Genomic DNA, 21,929 nt, shown 5'->3' on the forward strand with positions numbered 1-21,929 from the left:
CAACACCCAATTGACAACAAAAGGATATTACACTGATAGTGGTCTTGGTCACTATTGCTCTGCTCCATGGAGCTAAAGTTTTAACTCATCAATCCACACTGTAGACTGTAGAATCTAAATTACAATCTTAAAAACCTACTATGTCATTTCTACATTCGGACCCATTCTGCTCTCAGGTAATATTATATTATATAGCATATATTTCAAATATAAAGATTTTCACCTTTGTCAAACACCTACACACATTGGGTTTGGGTCACACTTTATGTTAGGTTGCATGTCCATGTGAGTGTAGTGCAGCAGATTGAATACAAGTGGTAATAGTAATGAACAATCTGTACATAATATTTAACGAGGTTGTGCTTTGCCATTTTTACTACCGTTGTAGGTACACTTTACAATAAGGTTGTATTTGTGAACTACATAAATGAATTAGGTATCATGAACTAGTAATGAAAAATATATTTTTACAGCATTTTTTAGGCTAATCTTTGTAAATTTTGAAAGATACAATTGCTTATTGTTAGTTCATGTCAGTTCATAATGCATGAACTAATGTTAACAAATACAACTTTTAATAAAAAATTAACATAAACCAAGATTAATGTGATGAAAAAGTGTTGTTCAATGTTAGTTCATGCTACCTAATATAGTTAACTGAAGTAAACAAATACAACCTTAATGTAATGTGTTACCTAATTGTATTTAATTTAATTATTATATAATATTTTTACTGTAATTTGCCTTAATTTAAAGTATTTGCCTAAAAGATGCTGCATCAGTAACTGCTTACAATTTAAAAGTGAACATCTACGTGAAATCTGAACCACATTTGTTTTTCACCACTGCAAAAATACAATAGACATGGCTTTGACTTTCAAAAAGTATTGCACACAGGGTTCCATTAATAAAAGGGAAACTCACATTGGATGGTGATTGGTGGACGGTGGCTCAGTTTACTCCTATAACATGACTCAGACAGTGTGGCAGGTGATAGGTCATTATGGAAGAGATGGAGAGGACTGAATGGCTTGACTCAACACAGATTAAAAGGGCATGACTGGAGATGGATAAGAGATAAAATTACAACAAAATTCACTGATAGGAATTTTCTGCATATCTAGATCATGCATTGTCTGAGAAAGGTGCATTTGGGTACATACGAGTTGAGCCTGAGCAAAGCTCTGCCGGAGAAAGATGCAAGCGGGGCCCACGATGTTATGCAGCATGGTACAGTTCTGAACCAGAGCACATATCGGCTCCTCAAACTGTTGATCGGCCCCCAACTCTTCATCATCCTCATCGTCAGCTGCTGTATCATCACTGCCCCCTAACACAGCAGCTGCCATTGGCACTCCACTGCCCTCAAGGGTCGGCATCCCCTTTGCAAGGAACCATTTTATTAGGGACCAAATAAACTGCAGACTGACAAGCAAGGTCTAATTCTGAAAATACACTATGCTTAAGCATAATGGATCTCTATGGTTAAATGTCTTCAAGAATCATCAAAAATCTCTAGATGTCTGCTATAAATTTCATTTGTTAGGTTTGATCAAATATTCTTCAAGATAATTGTCTCAATGGACATAATTTATGTATAACTGAAACTTTTCTGGGTAAATAAGGTTTTTCAAATAAATCAAGGTAATTTTTGTCCATAAAACATTAATTATGTTTTTAAAGTGTAAAAAGAGGTTAAATTAAATCCCTTCAGTTTGATCGCTTAAAGGGACAGACACCTAAAAATAAAATTTCTGTCATCTTTTACTCACCCTCATGTTGTAACAACCCTGTATGATTTTCTTTCTTCCGTGAAACACAAAAGTAGATGTTAGGCGAAATGTTGGCATCAGTCACAATTCAGTTTCATTGGGTGGAAAGAAGATGCAGTGAAAGTGACAAGTTTGATTTCGCCTAACATACATTTTTGAGTTCCAAAGAAGAAAGAAAATCATTCAGAATTGGGATACAATGAGGGTGAATAAATGATGACAGAATTTTCAGTTTTTGGGTGAACTATCCCTTTAACTTATCATGCCCTAATGCATAAGGCCCAGCAAAAACATGAATAATTTAAAGTAGTTTCTCACTAATAAATACAGTCTACAATAATCTCAATTTTATAATATACTTTTATAAAAAACAGTAACCTTACCTTCTTCACACTGTTTCTTTTAGATGGCTTCGCTCCCATCATTTGTATTTCTCTCCTTCTCTCTGCCTAAACTCTTTCTGGTCTTCTCTGTCCCTCCCCCTTTCCCCCTCCCAGTTTATCTCACTCTTGGTTCCTGTGCTCAGATATTGCATATATTTTAGGACACCACGAACCCTTTCGTCAGTACAGTCGCATATCCCAAAGGAGGGCGGAGCTGCTTAAACAAGGTGACGGGTAGTGATAATACCTCTAAATACAGCCAAACTCACATAATGTTTTGGCAGAAGAGAGACCCATTTCTGCACTCAGCAGTATTTCCCTTTTTTTCTGAGCAAACTAATCCTGACACTCTCATCTTGCTTTTGTTGCCCATTTTCTCTCTCTCTGCACACATCCCTCCCTCCCCTCTCTTTCTTACAATTTTATTTTGCATCCTCATTACGCCTTGTGATTGTAGCAGGAATCACCCAGTCACCCATCGTGTCATTGCAATCGCTTGCAGTCCAGTAGAGCAACTACTGGACTGCAAGCGATTGCAATGACACGATACAAAATAAAAAGGGAGGGAGGTGGAGAGAGAGAGAGGCAGACAGGGAAGGGGTGGGATTGGCCTTCATAATCCTTAAAATTCCAGATTACATGGTGAGTGTAGGCATCTGGCAGGGCTGATAACATAATGTAGGGTTGTAGAAAGATAGAAAGCAGGTAGCAAGCCATCAGATGATCTTTAAAAGGCAGATGAGCCACAGAGTTCAGAGGGGCAGCACAGAGGATGAATAGATCATACATAAATCAGTACATACTGACTGTCAGCATAGACAAGATAGGAACAAATTATGGGGATAGAATGTCACACCAGACTGATCACACTGAAATCTGCAACAGGAGGTCGAAAGTTCTGCTGCTGAAATCGGTCTGTGCTTATCGAACTTTGAACCAATGCCTCCAGTGGCCAAAGCTGGAAGCGTTGCTGAGTTGAAATGTCCACAGGGTGGCGCCAAAAGTGAGGAATGCATATTTCATTACCCTTACTTCCCAACCCCAACCCCAAACCTAAACCTTACCGTAAGCGAAAATGCAACTCTGAATCATGCTCACTGTTGTTTATGTGAATGCAATTACTTCCTGGTTCACACAGGATCAGCACCCATGCTTGTGCAAAACACTATCAGTAGCACCACAGAGAATGGTGAATATGCCTATAAATATGCAAAAGTGTCTGATCGGGTTGGAGCTTGTTCGACAGAATGGGATTGATTTCAGGGCACATGAACAATCAGAAGCAGCATGTCGATTTCCTGTTTTCATGTTGGAAACACAGCAATAAGAAACTGAATTGGGGAGATCACACTTTTCACTCTGTAAATGTAGAACATTTTGTCAATTTGTTAGAAGTAAATTTCTTGTACAGCCGTGCCCAGGGGTGGCACTAAGGGTGGGCTTACCGGTGGGCTTAATGTTTTAGGAAAAGCCCCACTTTTTTTTATAGCCTTGCAGTTCTGCTCTCTGTGCATCAAACAGTGTCCCCTTTTATGTTCATTCACTCCTGACAAGAACCACCCACTCAGACAAGAAGTACTGACCGACATGTAAACTGATCAGTTGTTGATAAGAATTACATACACTGTAAAAAAATACTGTATATTTACAGCCAAATTCCTACAGCAATCTACTGTGATTCTTAAATACAGTAGTTTGCTGTTAAAAATGTTGCATTCTGGGAGATCAAGAGCAGGCTCACTGTGAAGTGACTAGTTTTACGGTAAATAGCTGTTCTATGCAAGGCATTAAGGGAAAATGAACATTTAAAATCGTGATATCATCTTGGTGAAAGCTATAGTGACATTTTGAAACATGTATTTTAACCCCCACCCCATGAAAATTTTAGTTTGTGGCACATGGTTACTGTTCATGATGTATCTGACCAACTCCTCTGTTCTTTATCATCTCACATCAGCCTTCACTTGTCTGTCTAATGAGAAGTCAAATAAAAAGAATCCATTCCTTTGAAGCAATGTACATATTAAATGTACAATGTTGCCAGGATTGAACAGTGTATTTTTTTATGAAAAAACAAAAAACAACAACAACCTGTACACAGTAAAATAACAGTATAGCACTGCATTGTGGGTTATAATGGTGAAATACCCATAAGCCTTTGCGCTTGAATAAGTATGTATGCTTTGGCAATGCATTGAGGCAAAAAAATAAATAAATAAAAATAAAATAAACATGTACAAAAGCTTTTATTCAGACTTAATAGAAGTCTTCATTTAATTAGTTTTGTTTTGTTTGAAGTCACCATTATGGTGATTAGTGATCTCTTGAGCTAGCATGGACCTACATGGACCTTCATTATTAATATATTATATTCTTCCAACCAGTCAGTTTGTGTTTAAGTAAAACACAAGTTGTTGCATTGTGCTACTTGGAAAACAAAACCTATGATCAGAATGTATGTCTGATATAACCTAATAAATGGTACTATATATGGTAATAGTGATGCATTACACATAAAAGCAATTAGAAAAAAAACACTAAATGAAATTAGAGCAAAATGATATCAGCGTATTTAGTGTTGGGGCCAAGGAGGCCGATTGCCCCACCTTTAGTGAGCTGCTGGCGCCCCCCTTTACATGGCACCCCTTTGCATTGCATAATTTACATATAAAGTGTTTGCATCTCTGCAAGTCACACACAGAAATCAACTCTCGGCATACAAAACGCAACAATGGTGACAATTAACAAACACACTTTTACATAAAAAAGTAAAAGCTGAACATTAAAATACAAGTAACTTAGACTACAACAAAAACAATGTCAAAATAAACCAGCAAATAGTAAAAAATTGAAGTAAATTCTTCATGCTGCAGTGCATGCTGGGAACATAGCTGTTAATTTCAACAACAGTAGACTGTACGTAATTTAACAGCAATATGCTGCTAAATTGCAGTTGTATACTGTAGCTGTCAAAAACAGTATCTTGCTGTTAATTTCAGGAATGGTAACACACCGTATTTTTACAATATAATGCTGGCAACCACAGCTGCCAGTAGTGTACTGTTTTTTTACAGGATTATTTTTTACAGTGTACGATTCAGCCAATGAGATTGGAACTTTTTGGATGAATACCTCAATTGCTTTAGACAGACGGTTCATAGGTGTGCACTTGTCTTGGTAAGGAGATTTATTAGTTAGAAGATACAATTCAGTTAAAACACGTTGGCTTTTTGGGACAATATGCCTCAATAGTATGGCATGTTGTCAAAACTATGTAGGGTAAGTTCTCACAATGGTGACCTACCATTAAATTGCGGCAAACAGTTAAACAACTTTAACACAAAATTATTCATGAAACAGCAAAAATTAAAATAATTGTTTTGAACAACAGTAAGTTTAATAAATGTACAGTATACAGTGAAGTGTTATCCACATCATGCCTTACATGCTAAAACACAGAAATACAAATCACACTCAAAAAGGGAAAAGCAGTCATTTGGAATAATTATCAAATAATTATGAGAACTACTTCAGTGATTGGCACTGCTATGTGTTTCGCTATAACGTGCTTACAACACCCCCAAAAATATGACTAGATCTTATATGAATATGACTAGGCCTCCTTTTCATGTATATATATATATATATATATATATATATATATATATATATATATATATATATATATATAGAGTATTGAGTATAATGGCGCCGCGGATGGCTGCCTCGGTGTGGAGCTCCTCAGTTCTTTTGTTGTTTTTGTTTGTTTGTCCTGTGTTTAGTAATCTTTTTCCAGTAATTTTAACAGAGATGAACTGCTGAACATTCGACAGCATGTACCAGACAATCTTTTCCCGGTTTTCGAATATTCAGACGTTTTGCTAGACATTTTTGTTGGAGGCGCAGCTCTGCTGTTCAAGAGACGCAGGCGAGGGAGACGAGCCGGTGCGCTGGTCAAACTCCGTCGGCACGGATTTTGAACAGTGCTGCCGAGTATTCACTTAGCGAATCTCCTCTCTCTTCCTAACAAAACGGACGAACTACATCTCCTCACCCACACAAACAAGGACTTTTCAACCTCTGCTACCTTGTGCTTCACAGAAACCTGGCTGAGTGAAGCCATTCCGGACAGCGCGTTACATCTGCCGGGCTTCCGGCTGTTCAGAGCGGATCGCATCACGGAGTTAATGGGGAAAACGCGAGACGGTGGAACATGCTTTTACATCAATGAAACTTGGTGTACAGATGTAACAACATTAAAGAGGATGTGCTGTCCTAATTTGGAAGCGCTCTTTATTAACTGTAAGCCTTTCTACTCGCCACGGGAGTTTTCCTCGTTTATTCTAGTGAGTGTATATATCGTACCAAACGTGTGTTTGAACACAGCGCTGCAACAGCAGGCTGATCAAATCACAGACATGGAACAACAATACCCGGACTCAGTTATTATTATTCTTGGGGATTTTAACAAAGCAAATCTCACACGTGAACTGCCCAAATACAAACAGCACATCACATGCCCCACCAGAGACAGGAACATACTGGATCATTGCTACACAACAATAAAGGATGCATATCACTCTGTCCCTAGAGCAGCTTTGAGACTCTCTGATCACTGTCTGGTTCATCTTCTTCCAACCTACATGCAGAAATTAAAATCAACCAAGCCAGTAGTAAGGACTGTAAAGAGATGGACTAATGAAGCAGAGCAGGAACTACATGCCTGCTTCGATTGCACGGATTGCAGTGTTTTTGAGGCTGCAGCCACAGACCTGGACGAGCTCACAGATACTGTTACATCATACTGTATATCTGTTTCTGTGAGGATATGTGCATTCCTACTAGGACTTATTTAAAGTTCAACAATGACAAACCGTGGTTTACAGAGCTCAGGCAGCTTCGTCAGGCCAAAGAGGATGCTTACAGGTATGGGGATAATGTCTTGTACAATCAGGCCAGGAACACACCGAACAGGGAAATCAGAGTGGCTAAAAGAAGATACTCTGAGAAGCTGAAAAACAAGTTTTCAGCTAAGGACCCTGCATCAGTGTGGAGTGGCATGAAACAACTCACAAATTACAGGACTCCTACCCCCAACCCTGTAGGGAACCAACAACTGGCTGACGACCTGAATGTGTTCTACTGCAGATTTGAAAGGCCCAATCTCACACCCCACACCCACTCTGACCTTCACTTCACACAAACACCAACACTTCCTGCAACCCCCCTCCTCCCTCCTCCTGCTACTCAACCTGCACTTAAGATCTGTGAAGATGATGTGAGCAGCATCTTTCGGAAACATATGATGAGGAAGGCTTCAGGCCCAGATGGCGTCTCACCAGCGTGTCTTCGATCCTGTGCTAACCAGCTGGCCCCCATCTTCACACAGATCTTCAATAGATCACTGGAGCAGTGTGAGGTCCCATGCTGCTTCAAACGCTCAACCATTATTCCTGTCCCAAAGAAACCCAAAATCACAGGACTTAATGACTACAGACCTGTCACCCTGACGTCTTTGGTCATGAAATAATTTGAGAGACTGGTGTTGGCCCACCTGAAGAACATCACTGGACCCTTTCTAGATCCCCTTCAATATGCTTATCGAGCAAACAGGTCTGTGGATGATGCAGTCAACATAGGACTGCATCATATCCTGCAAAATCTGGACAGACCAGGGACATATGCAAGGATCCTTTTTGTGGACTTCAGTTCAGCTTTCAACACCATCATCCCAGCTATACTCCAGAATAAATTACACCAACTCTCTGTTCCCATGTCTATCTGTCAGTGGATTACCAGCTTTCTGACGGACAGGCAGCAGCTTGTGAGACAGGGGAAACTCACTTCTAGCACCTGTACAATCAGCACTGGTGCCCCCCAGGGATGTGTGCTCTCCCCACTACTCTTCTCCCTCTACACTAATTACTGCATCGCCAAGGACCCCTCTGTCAAGCTCCTGAAGTTTGCAGACGACACCACTGTCATCGGCCTCATCCGAGATGATGATGAGTCTGCATACAGAAGGGAGGTTGAACATCTGGCTGTCTGGTGCAGTCAAAACAACCTGGAGCTGAACACGCTCAAAATGGTGGAGATCATTGTGGACTTTAGGAGAAACACCCCAACACTGACCCCCCTCACCATTCTAAACAGCACTGTGGCAGCAGTGGAGTCATTCATGTTCCTGGGCACTACCATCTCTCAGGACCTGAAGTGGGAGACCCACATTGACTCCATTGTGAAAAAGGCCCAGCAGAGATTGTACTTCCTTCGCCAACAGGCGCTGCTGATACAGTTTTACTCAGCAGTCATTGAGTCTGTCCTCTGCACTTCAGTAACTGTCTGGTTTGGTTCAGCTACGAAATCAGACATCAGAAGACTACAAAGGACAGTTCGGACTGCTGAGAGGATTATTGGTTGCCCCCTGCCCCCCCTTCAAGAACTATACACTTCCAGAGTGAGGAAAAAGGCTGGAAAAATCACTCTGGACCCCACTCACCCTGCCCACTACCTTTTTGAACTGTTGCCTTCTGGCCGACACTTCAGCGCTCTGAGCACCAGAACTGTCAGGCACAGGAACAGTTTTTTCCCTCAGTCCATCCATCTCATGAACAATTAAACTGCCCCATTGAGCAATAACTATGTGCAATACACAGTTTAGTCTTTCTTATATTTATCCAACACATCCAACATCTTCTGCCATTTCATTCCTCTGAAAAACAAAAAACAAACAAAAAAAAAAAACCATTTGCACTGTACATAACAGATTTATATTTACACTGTGCATAACAGATTGTATTAGATTTGCACTACCCATGTATATGTGTGTATGTATGTATGTGTGTGTCTGTACGTATGTGTATAATTAGTTTTATTTTTTATTTTATATTATTATCTATGTCTTGCTGCTGTTTTTGTATTGTTTTTGTATAGTTATACACTGGAAGCTCCTGTCACCAAGACAAATTCCTTGTATGTGTAAGCATACTTGGCAATAAAGCTGATTCTGATTCTGATTCTGATATATATATATATATATATATATATATATATATATATATATATATATATATATATATATATAAACTTTGTTTTTATCTATTTTAAAAAACTTCACCAAAGCAAACATACTCCACAGTGTAGCCTATTAATGAGCATCTAAACTCGCAAACACAATGAAAATGAGAGGATGCTTGTCTATGAGATTAGCTGTAATTGAACATGTAAAGATGAATGCAAAACATGTTTTATTTTTCTGAGTTCTGTTGCCCTTTCGCCTTTCCTGCCCAACAGTTAAATAAGTTTGTGGTCCAGATAAAGGTATTACCGTATTCAATCCCACATCCTTGCAGTATTACCACTTAATCTCTTTAAATTCCATTCTAGACTCTCTCTCTCTCTCTCTCTCTCTCTCTCTCTCTCTCTCTCTCTCTCTCTCTCTCTCTCTCTCCCTCCCTCCCTCCCTCCCTCTCCCCCTCTCCCCACAATCAAGACAATCCAAGTTATTATAAAAGACAGATGTACTGAAAAGCTCTCCAGAGGAAGAAAAATATGGGGATACAAAATAATAAGATCTAGGGCATTAGTTTGATGTAATCCAAAACAATATGGATATAAATAATATTACATTATTTAAAACTGATTTTGTGTACAGAATGATTTGTAAGAAGTGTTAATTATATGAACTGTGATATGTGTTCTTAAGAGTGTATATAGAGAAGACTGGAGCTTGCTGTCACATGTGGAAGTTAACAAGGACAATATCTCAGTAACTACAAGATTTTGAGTCTAAAGTTTTTTTTTCTAGCAGTATCGCTTTGTATGTTGTATGTTGCTTTGAAACTCCAAGTTCAGAAGCCTCTTAAATTAGAATAATTTTTGTTAGCTATAGGTTCTTTCCTCCAAACAACAATTTTAATATCATCATATTTTTGCTTTAGCTCTTGGTCAAAAAAGTTAACACAATAAAACAATAAACTAAATGTATAAATGTTATACATTTGTACAATTTACTAATTACAATATTTGTTGACTAAGACGATGTGAGATTTTGTATATTGCTGTTTCATGAATTGCTTTCTTTCTTTCTTTCTTTCTTTCTTTCTTTCAAGCATATGAAGGCACCTCTAAAAATCAGTGCATTGCTATTTTCCACACATTAGGAAACACATCCATGTTTGTTTGTTTGTTTTTTCTAAAATATGGCTTTTATTTTACATTTTATCACTTGTAGAAATCATGAAAATAGCATTGAAATGCTAGGAGATTTTGCCTCGAGGTCCAGCCTCGTAAATGTTTTTATTTCCCAGGATACAAAAACATTTTTAGTGTTAAATGTTCAAATGTTCCAATATGACAGCTTACCCCATATAGTGTGACAACATGCCCTGTTTTTGGGCATCAGTGTGACTCAAATCAAGGAGTGAAATGAAACATGGTCAGTGTAGGTCTACTCAGGTAACTAAAATAAAAATGTATCTAAGTTTAGTAAAACACATTTTATTTATGGTATTTTTTTATATTTTACATTTAACAGAATATAGAGAATTTTGCATTATTTACCCTTTTCAGTGTCTTCACAAATTGCACTATGCACATCTAACCACGAGGGGGCACCAAAGATTTCTCACCTTCAGATATTTGACAATATTGCTAGAGTTTGTTCTCTCTCTCTCTCTCTCTCTCTCTCTCTCTCTCTCTCTCTCTCTCTCTCTTTTTTTTTTTTTTTTTTTTTTTTTTTACAGTCATGCATGCGAGTTTAATTTTTTCTCTCTAGGAGTCTGCCAGAGCTGACGCCACTTTTCTGAGGAAGAATATTGTGTAATGCAGTAGTTCTCAATCAGGGGGCCGGGACCCACTAGGGGGCCTCAGCACACTTCCAAGGGGGCATCAAGTTGAGCTAAAATAAATGTAAAATAAGAAATATTTAAATAATTCAGCTTAATTAAAATGCTAAAAAATACTTTAAGATGTATGCTTAAAAATTATAAACAGACTGTTTACGAAACTTCTAGAATAAAAAAAAAAAATCCATGATTGCTTATTTTAATCAGACACGTCTATTTACGGGGAAGGGGGCCTTTAAATTTTGTCTTGGACAGTGGGGGGCCTTGGAGTCAAAAAGGTTGAGAATCACTGACTCAAAATACATCCACAGGTATACCTCCAATTCAGTACACCTCCTATCAGAAGCTAATTGCCTAAAGGCTTGACATCATTTTCTGGAATTTTCCAAGCTGCTTAAAGGCACAGTTAACTTAGGGTATGTAAACTTCTGACCCACTGGAATTATATATATAGTTAATTAAAAGTGAAACAATCTGTCTGTAAACAGTTGTTGGAAAAATTACTTGTGTCATGTACAAAGTAGATGTCCTAAACGATTTGACTAAACTATAATTTACTAATATGAAATCTGTGGTTAAAAAATGAGTTTTAATGACTTCAACCTAAGTGTATGTAAACTTCTGACTTCATCTGTATTTACAGCATCTACAAGGATTTGCACAACAACAATTTTGAGATAAAAAAGTAAAATTTCAATTCTGGTTTACAATATGATTTGCAATCATTGTATTTGTTTCTTTTGTTATTTGCTGTGATGGTTCCTATATGATAACCATTTTGAATGAAAATGTTTAAAATGAAATGGGGTGGGACAGGGCATGCCATAACAATGGTTTTTTTAATTATAAAAACAATAACACCCACTTACATTAATTTATATTGCTACTCTCTGTACTGTATATCCCCCACATAGAGCAGAATCTTTTTATTGCCACACAGTACAATGCCACACACATGGAATGTTGCCATGTTAAGTTTTTAGGGGTTTGAATCTACAACCTTTTGGAACCAGCCCAGATCTTTAACTACTAGGCAACTCTTTAGAAATATTCAAACACATATAATGCACTGGATCCAGCAGAGACCATTATTTGCTTAAATGGATTAACACACACAAGAAGCATCATCAAACCAACCTTTGCTCTAAGAACAGTTGAGCACTTGAATGTGTTTTATTCAGTGAATGCAATAAAGAATCATCTAAGTAGGTTAACCACAGGGCAGACACGTGCATCAAAAAGCATTACAGCATTTCAAATAAATTAAAGAGCAAATCTAATTGGAAACCTCAAAACGGCCAGTAACCTGTTGATACATGTGAACACACCTTTCCAAGCAGCAAACAGACCAAGCCATCACTTTAAGAACAAATGTTGACATATTGACTTGTCACTATAAAAATGCATCCACAGCAATAAAGCATTAAGGCTACTTGAAGGTGATGTGTGTAAAATTTGCTATGTAAAAATTAGGGCAGTCAGTTATTTACACAATATGCAGATTAATTCATCAAATTAATCACATATATAATATTTGCTGAGAAAGGCCCTCAAATAACAATAATTCATTATAAACATAATATAACTCACTTTAATTCTATTTATATTTAAATATAATATTTATTATAAATATAATAATTATGATAATTAAAATGTATTTAAAAAAATGTTTTGTGGCTCAAGAGTATAGCATTGATAAGACAATACAACAAATTATTTAGAAGGCAATATATTCACGGTTCGAATTACGGGGTGCTCTCAAAATATTGCTCTGTTTGTTTGAGCATCCCATCCAGCCTGATACTGCAACACTGGCTTAGCTAATGGTGTGAGTCATTATTTTTGCAAATCCATTTGGTGACACTTGGGATGCTACAAAAAATAAATTCAAACGTTTACCTTTTCCTGTGGCGCTACTGATAGCATGTTGCGTGAGCAGCTTTAGAGACAAGGTTCTGGCCCCATGGAAACCAGAAAGTAAATAAGTAATCACGTTCACATAATTAATGAGGTGCATGATTTAGAAGTTACATTTTCTCATTATTTACTCACCCTCATGATATCCCAGGTGTGTTCTTCATCAGAACACATTTGAAGAAAATGTGAAAAATATCTTAGGTCCTTAAAATGCAAGTGGATGGTGATCAGACATTTGAAGCTCCAAAAATCACAGTCAGCATAAACGTCATCGATACGACTCCAGCAGTTAAATTAATGTCTTCTAAAGAGACACGATTGCTTTTGGTATGAAAAAGATAAATATTTAAGTACTTTTTTAAACTCTAAATCACGCTTACGGTCAGGAGCGGTACGTGCGTGTGACGTAATAGCATTGGCAATTGAAACATGTGAGAACTGATGCATGTGTGACACAGCTGGAAAAGCAGTGCTGTTTACAAGTGAGTAGGAGGAACGCTGTACAGTAGCTTGGTTGGTTTTGGTTTAGATCTGTATTTATCTGTTTCTTTACTTTGTGTGCTTATCCTGGATGTCTCAACCGAGTGGAGAACATGAGATTACATCTGTATCCATGGCAACGCGAATACGTCACACGAGAGACTGCTTGGGCTCCACCCTCTCGTGAAGCTTACCAGAAGCGTTGGTTTACAGTTAAAAAGTACTTAAATATAATTAAATATGATCTTTAAAATATAATCTTTTTCACACGAAATACAATCATATCACTTTAGAAGACTTTCATTTAACCGCTGGAGTTGTATCGATGACGTTTATGCTGACTGTCTGTGATTTTTGGAGCTTCAAAAGTGAAATCACCATCCACTTGCATTTTAAGGACCTACTGAGCTAAGATATTTTTCTATTTTTCTTCAAATGTGTTCAGCTGAAGAAAGAAAGTCATATACACTTGGGTTATCATGAGGGTGAGTAAATAATGAGAGAATTTTCATTTTTGGGTGAATTATCCCTTTAAATTAAATTTTTAATCCAATGACGGTTAGGTTTATGGTTGGGGAATAATAAAATATGCATTCCTGTTTACTGTTACATAATGTACAACTAAAAACAACTTGCTTTATAACTCACATTTGGTGCCACTCTGTGGACATTACACCCGAAAACTGGAGCTCACACATGCTCATCACAGACAGATTTCAATTTAAGAATTTTTGACCTACTGTCACCGAATTTACAGTGAGATCAGACTGTTTGTTCATTCATACACCCACCAATGGGTACCATTCTCTTCCTCTGTGTGTCTCTGGAAACAACATCTGTTGTTCTCATTTGCACAGAACATTTAGTGCAAAAAAAGACATGTAAACGCATGTGTGTTGATGTTTATACATGCATGCGTGCATGTAATCTACACTGACGTGCATGTAATCTAAATTTTTATCTCCAGTGGACTAATCCAGCTCTATTTTCACATAGATGGTGGATCTGCAGGGGTTAGTCTCCAAAGCACATATTTCAACTTGCTCTAACACATCTGTGATTATATATCTTGTTGTGTCTGTGCCAGCCTGAGTGTATGGTGGCATTAAAGTAAAAGGGAGACATATCAAATAGTAAATTTTTCTGGAATTGTTCTATATACTATACACACACTGTATCTACAGTGTGTGTGTGTGTGTGTGTGTGTGTATACACTACCGGTCAAACGTTTTGAAACACTTACTCATTCTTTATTTTATATATATATATATATATATATATATATATATATATATATATATATTTATTATTATTTATTTTTTTCACCCAATTTGGAATGCCCAGTTCCCAATGTGCTTTTAAGTCCTCATGTTCGTGTAGTGATTTGCCTCAATCCAGGTGGCAGAGGACGAATCCCAGCTGCCTCCGCATCTGAGAACGCCAACCCATGCATCTTATCACGTAGCTTGTTGAGCGTGTTGCCATGGAGACATAGCGAGTGTGGAGACTTCACGCCATCCACCGCGGCATCCACGCTCAACTCACCATGCACCCCACCGAGAACGAACCACATTATAGCGACCACAAGGAGGTTACCCATATGACTCTACCCTCCCTAGCAACTGGCCAATTTGGTTGCTTAGGAGACCTGGCTGGATTCACTCAGCACGCCCTGGGATTCGAACTAGCGAACCCCAGGAGTGGTAGCCAGCATCTTTTACCACTGAGCTCAGACATGTACTCTTGACATTTTCTCAACCAACTTCTTGAGGTATCACCCTGGGATGCTTTTTAAACAGTATTGAAGGAGTTCCCATCTATGTTAGACACTTATTGGCTGCTTTTCTTTATTATTTTGTCCAAGTCATCAATTTCAAAAAAACATTTGTATTATTATGCAATACTAAACTGGAATAAGCACAGTGCAGAGAAACTCCTAATTAGTTTACCCATGGAGACCTAGTCTTTGATTGGTGGATGAAACTATCATTTCTCAGACAACCAGACATCCGATCAACAGATGACGAAATGTAGAGCGTCTCGTTTCTGTTGATACAATTATAGTGTCTGTACTTTGGTGTCTGTGTGCTATAGATGAGATTTGGGTTGTCTGCTGTATATTGGTGGGCTGTCAATGGATTAAGGCCAAAACCCAAGAGAAGAGAGAAAGCAGAGAGAGACAGGGAAAACAGAGAGAGAAAAAAAAAAATGTCAACCAAAGGCCAAATTATTTGTATAGTTGCAAGATCACATGCACCAATATACAGAATACATCCATCAAATTAATGGGAAAATGTTAACAGAGTGACAGTGGTACTGTAATTTCAGCACTATATGTACTGCTGAAAGGTTTGTGTTTACAAATGTTGTGCCTTTATGTACGGTTTTGAACTTCTGTCATCATTAACTCACCCTCATGTTTTTCCAAACCCATATGATATCCTTTACTCTATGGAACACAAAAGGAGATGAGGACAGAATTCTCCCCTTAGCATACTTTTGATTTAGTGCCTATTTGTGACATGGATGTTGCCATGATTCCTACATTTAGTTGAGTAGTTAGAGTGTCGGCATGTTATTACGATGTGTTCAGCCTAGAGTTCTTGTGACTAAATCTGTTTTTAACAGGATCTGATCTCTTCAGTTGTTAATCTCACCCATATAATCTCTTCTCAATCAATCCCTTTCTTATTCTTTTTCTTTTGTCCCTCAATCTCTCCTCCCAGTGCTTCACTCTTCCTCCCTCTCAGTGTTGTTGTTTTTCTTTACTTTTTCCATCTATTGCTTTTTTTATTTATTTATCCCTTTTTCTCCCAATTTGGAATGCCCAATTCCCACTACTTAGTAGGTCCTCGTGGTGGCATGGTTACTCACCTCAATCCATTTATTGCTTTGTAATGAAATTCAAGGGATTTAAGAAACTTGGTCACGAGGTCAAATGTCACGAGTTTAAAAATGCATGAAAATTTTAAGAGATAAAAACCAATGAATGACAGAAAATATACAGTAACTTAAGATAAATTACAGTATTAAGTTTTAGAAGTTGAGATAAATTAAGACTGGAGCCTTAAACTGAGGCATTTCTCAGAATGTGTACGAGCATAACACTGAATACACATATGTCTATATTCCACACAAATATAGACAAGATTCATGTCTAAGCACTTAAGAGCTGAAAGGGATTGAGAATGTCAGTGTCAGTTAGACATTAGAGGTCAAGGGTACTATCATAAATTTGAACAAGAAGACTGAATTCTGAAGAGAAAAGTTAGTTAAATAGATATAAGGGAAGGCTATGCTAGTATTACATGCAGATCAGTCATTATATTTGGTAAAACAAGATTGAAAGCATCTGGCGTAGTGAATAATAGATAATACCTTATGCACTTTCACCTCCAACACAAACACAGTCCCAAAATCCCTTGAAAGCAGAGAGATTTTAGTCAAATGATTATCATGATTAATGTTGTGTGAATAGACTGATGTCTGGAACGAGCACATATTGGGGAGTGAAGATGAATAGAACAATTCTGTGTTTCTGTGCATATTTTTCTGTAGATTGTAGCAGTAGGCTGCCATGATGACATGCTAATTCTGTGGCTATGATGGCTTGCTGAATGAAAAGCTATGCTTTCCTACCTCAGTCAACCTGAGATTTAGTGACAAATTACATTTCTGAAAACCTATTTGGGGATTTTTTGTATTGTTTTTTTTTTTTTTTTTTACAATCCTTAATAACAATAATTCATTGGAAGAAAGAACTCAAAAACTGAAACAAAGCAAAGCTGCTTTTTTTTTTTTTTTTTTCATAAGACCATATCTATAAAGGCTACAAATGAAATTCCTCTGGCCCTTTAAGAAATCCTGTAGATTTCTGAAGACCCATCATGTAATATTAATAACTCAACCTAAGTGATTTCCCACAATTAATCAGGAGATAAGCAATTATTCATTTTACTCATCTCAAACCAGGCACATAACCCATATAATACAGAATCCTGAACAGGAGTCTTATCATTGCACAATTTTGAAGCGCAGCGCTTATGAAAGATATATCACTACTTTAAAGTCACAGTAGCTATGTTTCCATCAACATTTTTTATGCATTTTGGGATATTGCATAAAAACTGTGCATTAAAAAATGATGCGCTTGCTTGAGGTGGATATATTTTTTATTTGATAAGAAGAAATGCGCATAAACTATGATGGAAACACATTTACCGAATAAACTCCTATTGAATTAGTTAGGAATACAAGATGCTTATCAAAAAGGTCATGTGACTAAAAAACTAATTAATTACTGGACTAACCAGCAGACCAATCACTGCATCTGAAATGTTGCTCTGGTCATACTGAAATAACGGTGTCTAGAAAATCCAAAGCCAACAAATAGTTTGCAGAGCAAATAAGTCGAAAACAAACTTGAACTGTACAGAACAGAAGGTTTATTAACACTTTTGAAAAATATCTGATAGATCCGCACAGTATAGTCATAAGGATGAACGCACATATATAGCGCTCCCAGAAGTGTGTGACGAACTGTCATTTCCAAACATGAGACAAAGTTCTTTTGAGTGTTTTGTCTGCATGCTCTAAACTGAGTATTTTATTAATAAAACACTCACAGTTGCTGCAATTTCTGCAGAAGTGACGATTTCATTCTTCTGAACACCCTTGGATGGAAATGCGGCTTCATTTGCACATTGTTTTTGCGATAATGTGTTTTTAATTAAATTCACAACTTGGATGGAAACATAGCTAACAATTGCCTGCTGTCCGGCGTTTTCCACTTCTCATTTGCATACATTTGAAAATTTCGCAACTTTTTTGGCACCGTCAGCCGCTCTCCACACTTGCTTCACACCACTGTCAATCCCAGAATCCCACTCATGAGCATAGCACTTAAAGTGGCTTTTAGCCAATTGTCCATGACTCTTTTGCAATGTACCATAATACTTGACCCATTTTTGGGTTGCATCCCACCAGTTGGGAACCACTTGCATGATCTACAACATAGCTGGGCAACTTCCACTTCCTGCTTATTTCAGAACTGTGTGAAGAGTTTACTCATTGACATCTTAAATGCACATTATATGTCAACCTTTTTCACCATGTAATAGCATGTTTTATTTTTCTTCTTTGTGTATTTGTGCGGGTGTTTCTTTAGGTAGCAAGGTAGACTGAAGGAGAGGAGGGGCTGGATAATAGGCCCACAATTTAGTCTTGTAATAGTGATTAGGTGAAGTGATAGAACAGGCAAGATTGGAAGACATCAGTAAGTGATTCTGCACGTATCCTGCCCGGATGGAGTATGTGAAGTGTGTTTGTGTATCTCCGTGGTTTTGAGGTTTTACATTGGTGTTCGTGCTGGTGAATTTAAGCTATGTTTTCAAGCACACCATGACATTGTGGGTGTATTAAAAAAAAACTGCCTGATTGAGCCAGTGGAACCTAATTTCTGTCGCCAGTCGTTGTTTTTTTCTTTGTCCTGACCAGCCCATTTAAAAATAACCAATGTTTTAAATTACTTTTTTTTTTTTTCACAGAATAAAGGTATTTATTTTTATATAACTTTGACTGTCTGATTACAAGGGTTCCCCTCAGCTCTAAGGTAAATTCAAGGGGTGGCATAGTCCTGAAGCACCCTTTGGGCGTTACATTCTGGCACAGTCGGTTGAATATATTTTTTGATTTGTTTATTTTTCTTTGTAGTCTGTTGGGAGCAGTATAGCTAAGATAACATCTTAGCGGCTGGCTAAGATACCGTCTCAGGGCCTACAGAGACTTTGGCCTCAAGTGGAGCAGAGACTATCTGGACAGAGACAGAGTGGAGACTCTGGGGAGGGTGGTGCCAGTCTGGCTGACATTTCTGCCTCACGCAGGGAGCAGGCAGTTTATTTCCCTAAAGAGGGTAAGTGCCCAAAGTTCTCCGGATCCCTTTCTGGTGGGGCTCTCTTGGTTGAAGTGTGGACAGAAGAGGATCAGAGTTTCATCAGGTTGAGGTATAGTATGTCTAATTTGGAAAAAGCAGTTTAATTTAGATCATCTACAAGGGGAGGCCAGAAACAAAATTAAATATTGGCCTCAATCTGTAAGGGAAAGTTCAGAACACATTTTTGAAGTTTTAAAAAAGTGTATGGGTGTTTAAAGTCTTGTGTAGTGGCAACAGACTTTTTTTTAATATGAAACAGAACAACGGTGAATCATTGTTTGAATTTTCACATACTTTAATGGCATTAATGAAGAAACTGAAGCAGTGTAAACCAAATGCTATGTCAAAACAGAGGTTGTTTTAAGAGATCAGTTTTGTGAAAACATTCATAATCAAATGCTTCGTAGGGAAATGAAAAGACTTGTACGGGGTAGGGACTAGTGTTGTCACGGTACCAAAATTTCAGTAGTTGGTACTGATACCAGTGAAATTTCACGGTTCTCGATACCAATTTCTATACCACAGCAAAAATATGCTAATATGATAATGTGTTATTGAACACACCAGTTTAGTTATTTTTAATTATTTACTAAATATTTTAATAATTATAGTTTAATAATTAAAATTTAATTTAATTTTATCATCAAAATGGTATCTTATCAATAAATTCTTAAAACTTTTAACAAGTAAAAATAGAACTTTTCAACATATCATTGCATTTTTTTGCCAAACTTTTATTCAAGAGCTGTCTTGCTTGTGATATTTTGATTAATTATTATTATTACAGTGAATATTACATTTTACTATACAATTGTAATATATTTGTATTCAATTTCAGGTATCTAGATTTGATTTTGAATCGTGCTTTTTTTATGACGTGTGTTTTTTTTTTTTATCAGAAGATTCACTTTCCTGGATTAACAGTTCACTACATGCGGTTTAGTGTGATCATTGAAGACTTTTAAGTCACATCTGAAATCTCATCTCTTTACACAGGCCTTTGAGTAGGACACAGTTTTGGATTGTTTGTATTTTAGATTATTGGTGTTTGTGTATGTGGTAATTTTGAAATGTTATGTTTTAAATTTGATTACTGTGAAGCACTTTGGTCAACTCTGTTGTTTTAAATGTTATATAAATAAAGCTGAGCTGAGATTAAAGCGCAAATGCTGTGATTTTAATTATATAAATATATATATTTACATGTGTTGCATGGTTCACAATGGATAAGTGCTTTGCTCTGTTATCTGATACAATGTGAATGATTCTCAATGTCTGTGGAGTTTATAGTGGATGAGCGGTCGAATTTATTTAAAGTACGCAGCTCTTCCACAGTAAGATTGCTGCCTTTAGAGGTTTAAGAAATCACATTAGGACATGTCACAATTTTTATTTGATTTATTGTCCATTACAGTGTACAAGGAGTAACAGAGCAGGCGTTCAAAATAAGCCTGTGAGCATTTTAAAGCTGTTGTGTGTCAGCCAAACTACGCACTGGTACCGGATTGAGTCGGTGCTCGGTACTACCTGTACTGCAGTAACTCTGGTATCGTTACATCTTTTTTTATTTTAGTATTGACCTGCTACCGAAGTACCGATACTTTTGACAACACTACTAGGGACACCATGTCACTCCTGGAGGTACGTCGGGAGGCCATGCGATGGGTTGAAGAGGGACAGCCAAACAGAAATAAGAAGTTACGCCCTTTTCCCCAAACATGCAAAGCTCAATTTACTGCTAGCTGTGAGGCTACTGGGGTTCCGCCGTCCTCAGAGCTTGCTGAACTTAAGAGCATGTTTCTTAAGCAACAAGTGCAGCTCGATATTTTGGTGAAACATTTACAGTAGGCCCTTCTAATAGTGTTAGTATTAGGCCTCCACTCAGAAGCAATCACCTTAAATGTGCGCCTGATGGCCAACCAATTTGTATAAGATACCATCTGCCTGGTCATATAGTGCAGTATTGTCAGACTACTCTCCCTCAAGGGGGGCTCAAACTAGATCTATTGTGCCTACTAGGGAGGTAGCAAGGCAGTCGGAAAACTAGAGACCCCCAGCGTGCAGAGGCACACACTGGGAGGGAAGGTAGATGGCTCCAGTGCTGATTCTTCTGCACATGTCCAATTAGTGGGACAATGTCCTACATTAATTCTTAGGATGGGTAATGTTGATGTTCCATCCTTGGTAGACACAGGTTTCAAGTTGACAATGGAAACTGAGAGTTCCTTCCATAAACATATATTCCCATCTGAAAAGACGAGATTGTAAATGGCTAGGGTTAAAAGCCACTAATGGCCTTGACATCCCTTATACTGGTTACAATGAGTTAGATGTGACAGTTCTTGACCAGTGTATTCAAAGCGTGGCTTTCTGATCATTAAAGTCTCCCAAACCCGTAAAACTGCTACCCCTGGTATTTTAGGGATGAATGTCCTCAGCCATTGTTATCAACAGCTTTCTAAAAGTCAATATTTTTCAGGCCCCATCAGTACAATCAGCAGTCCTAGTGTTTAGGCGTGCACTCTGCCAGTGTGAACAGGCTGAGGCAATAGTCAATGCACCGGTGGCCTTTAAAGTAAAAGTGCAAGGTGACCGGTCC

The 21,929-nt window shown here is 37.7% G+C and overlaps 2 protein-coding genes across 5 annotated transcripts in view; one reads left to right on the forward strand and one right to left on the reverse strand.

Annotated features, from left to right (window-relative positions):
- The window catches only part of LOC127444604 (calcium-binding protein 2-like), a 59,236-nt gene that overhangs the window by 24,613 nt on the left and 12,694 nt on the right, over window positions 1-21,929 (reverse strand). The window contains exons 1-2 of one of the 2 annotated variants that reach the window (XM_051704063.1): window positions 2,156-2,294; window positions 1,164-1,382 (exon numbers count right to left, since the gene is read on the reverse strand). The exons of the other annotated variant lie outside the window; for it this stretch is intronic. Of the exons in view, the coding sequence (XP_051560023.1) occupies window positions 1,164-1,382; window positions 2,156-2,197 (261 nt within the window). The 5' untranslated portion in view covers window positions 2,198-2,294. Of the gene's footprint in view, window positions 1-1,163; window positions 1,383-2,155; window positions 2,295-21,929 lie in introns of those variants that run through there. 2 annotated transcript variants of the gene reach the window in all.
- The window catches only part of LOC127444565 (von Willebrand factor A domain-containing protein 7-like), a 53,157-nt gene continuing 50,508 nt past the window's right edge, over window positions 19,281-21,929 (forward strand). The window contains exon 1 of one of the 3 annotated variants that reach the window (XM_051704008.1): window positions 19,281-19,400. The gene's annotated coding sequence lies outside the window, so the exon portion shown is untranslated. The remainder of the gene's footprint in view (window positions 19,401-21,929) is intronic. The other 2 variants (XM_051704005.1, XM_051704007.1) reach the window with 2 other exon arrangements.

Source organism: Myxocyprinus asiaticus, chromosome 8 (genome assembly GCF_019703515.2).
Source record: "Myxocyprinus asiaticus isolate MX2 ecotype Aquarium Trade chromosome 8, UBuf_Myxa_2, whole genome shotgun sequence".
Lineage (NCBI taxonomy): Eukaryota > Metazoa > Chordata > Actinopteri > Cypriniformes > Catostomidae > Myxocyprinus > Myxocyprinus asiaticus.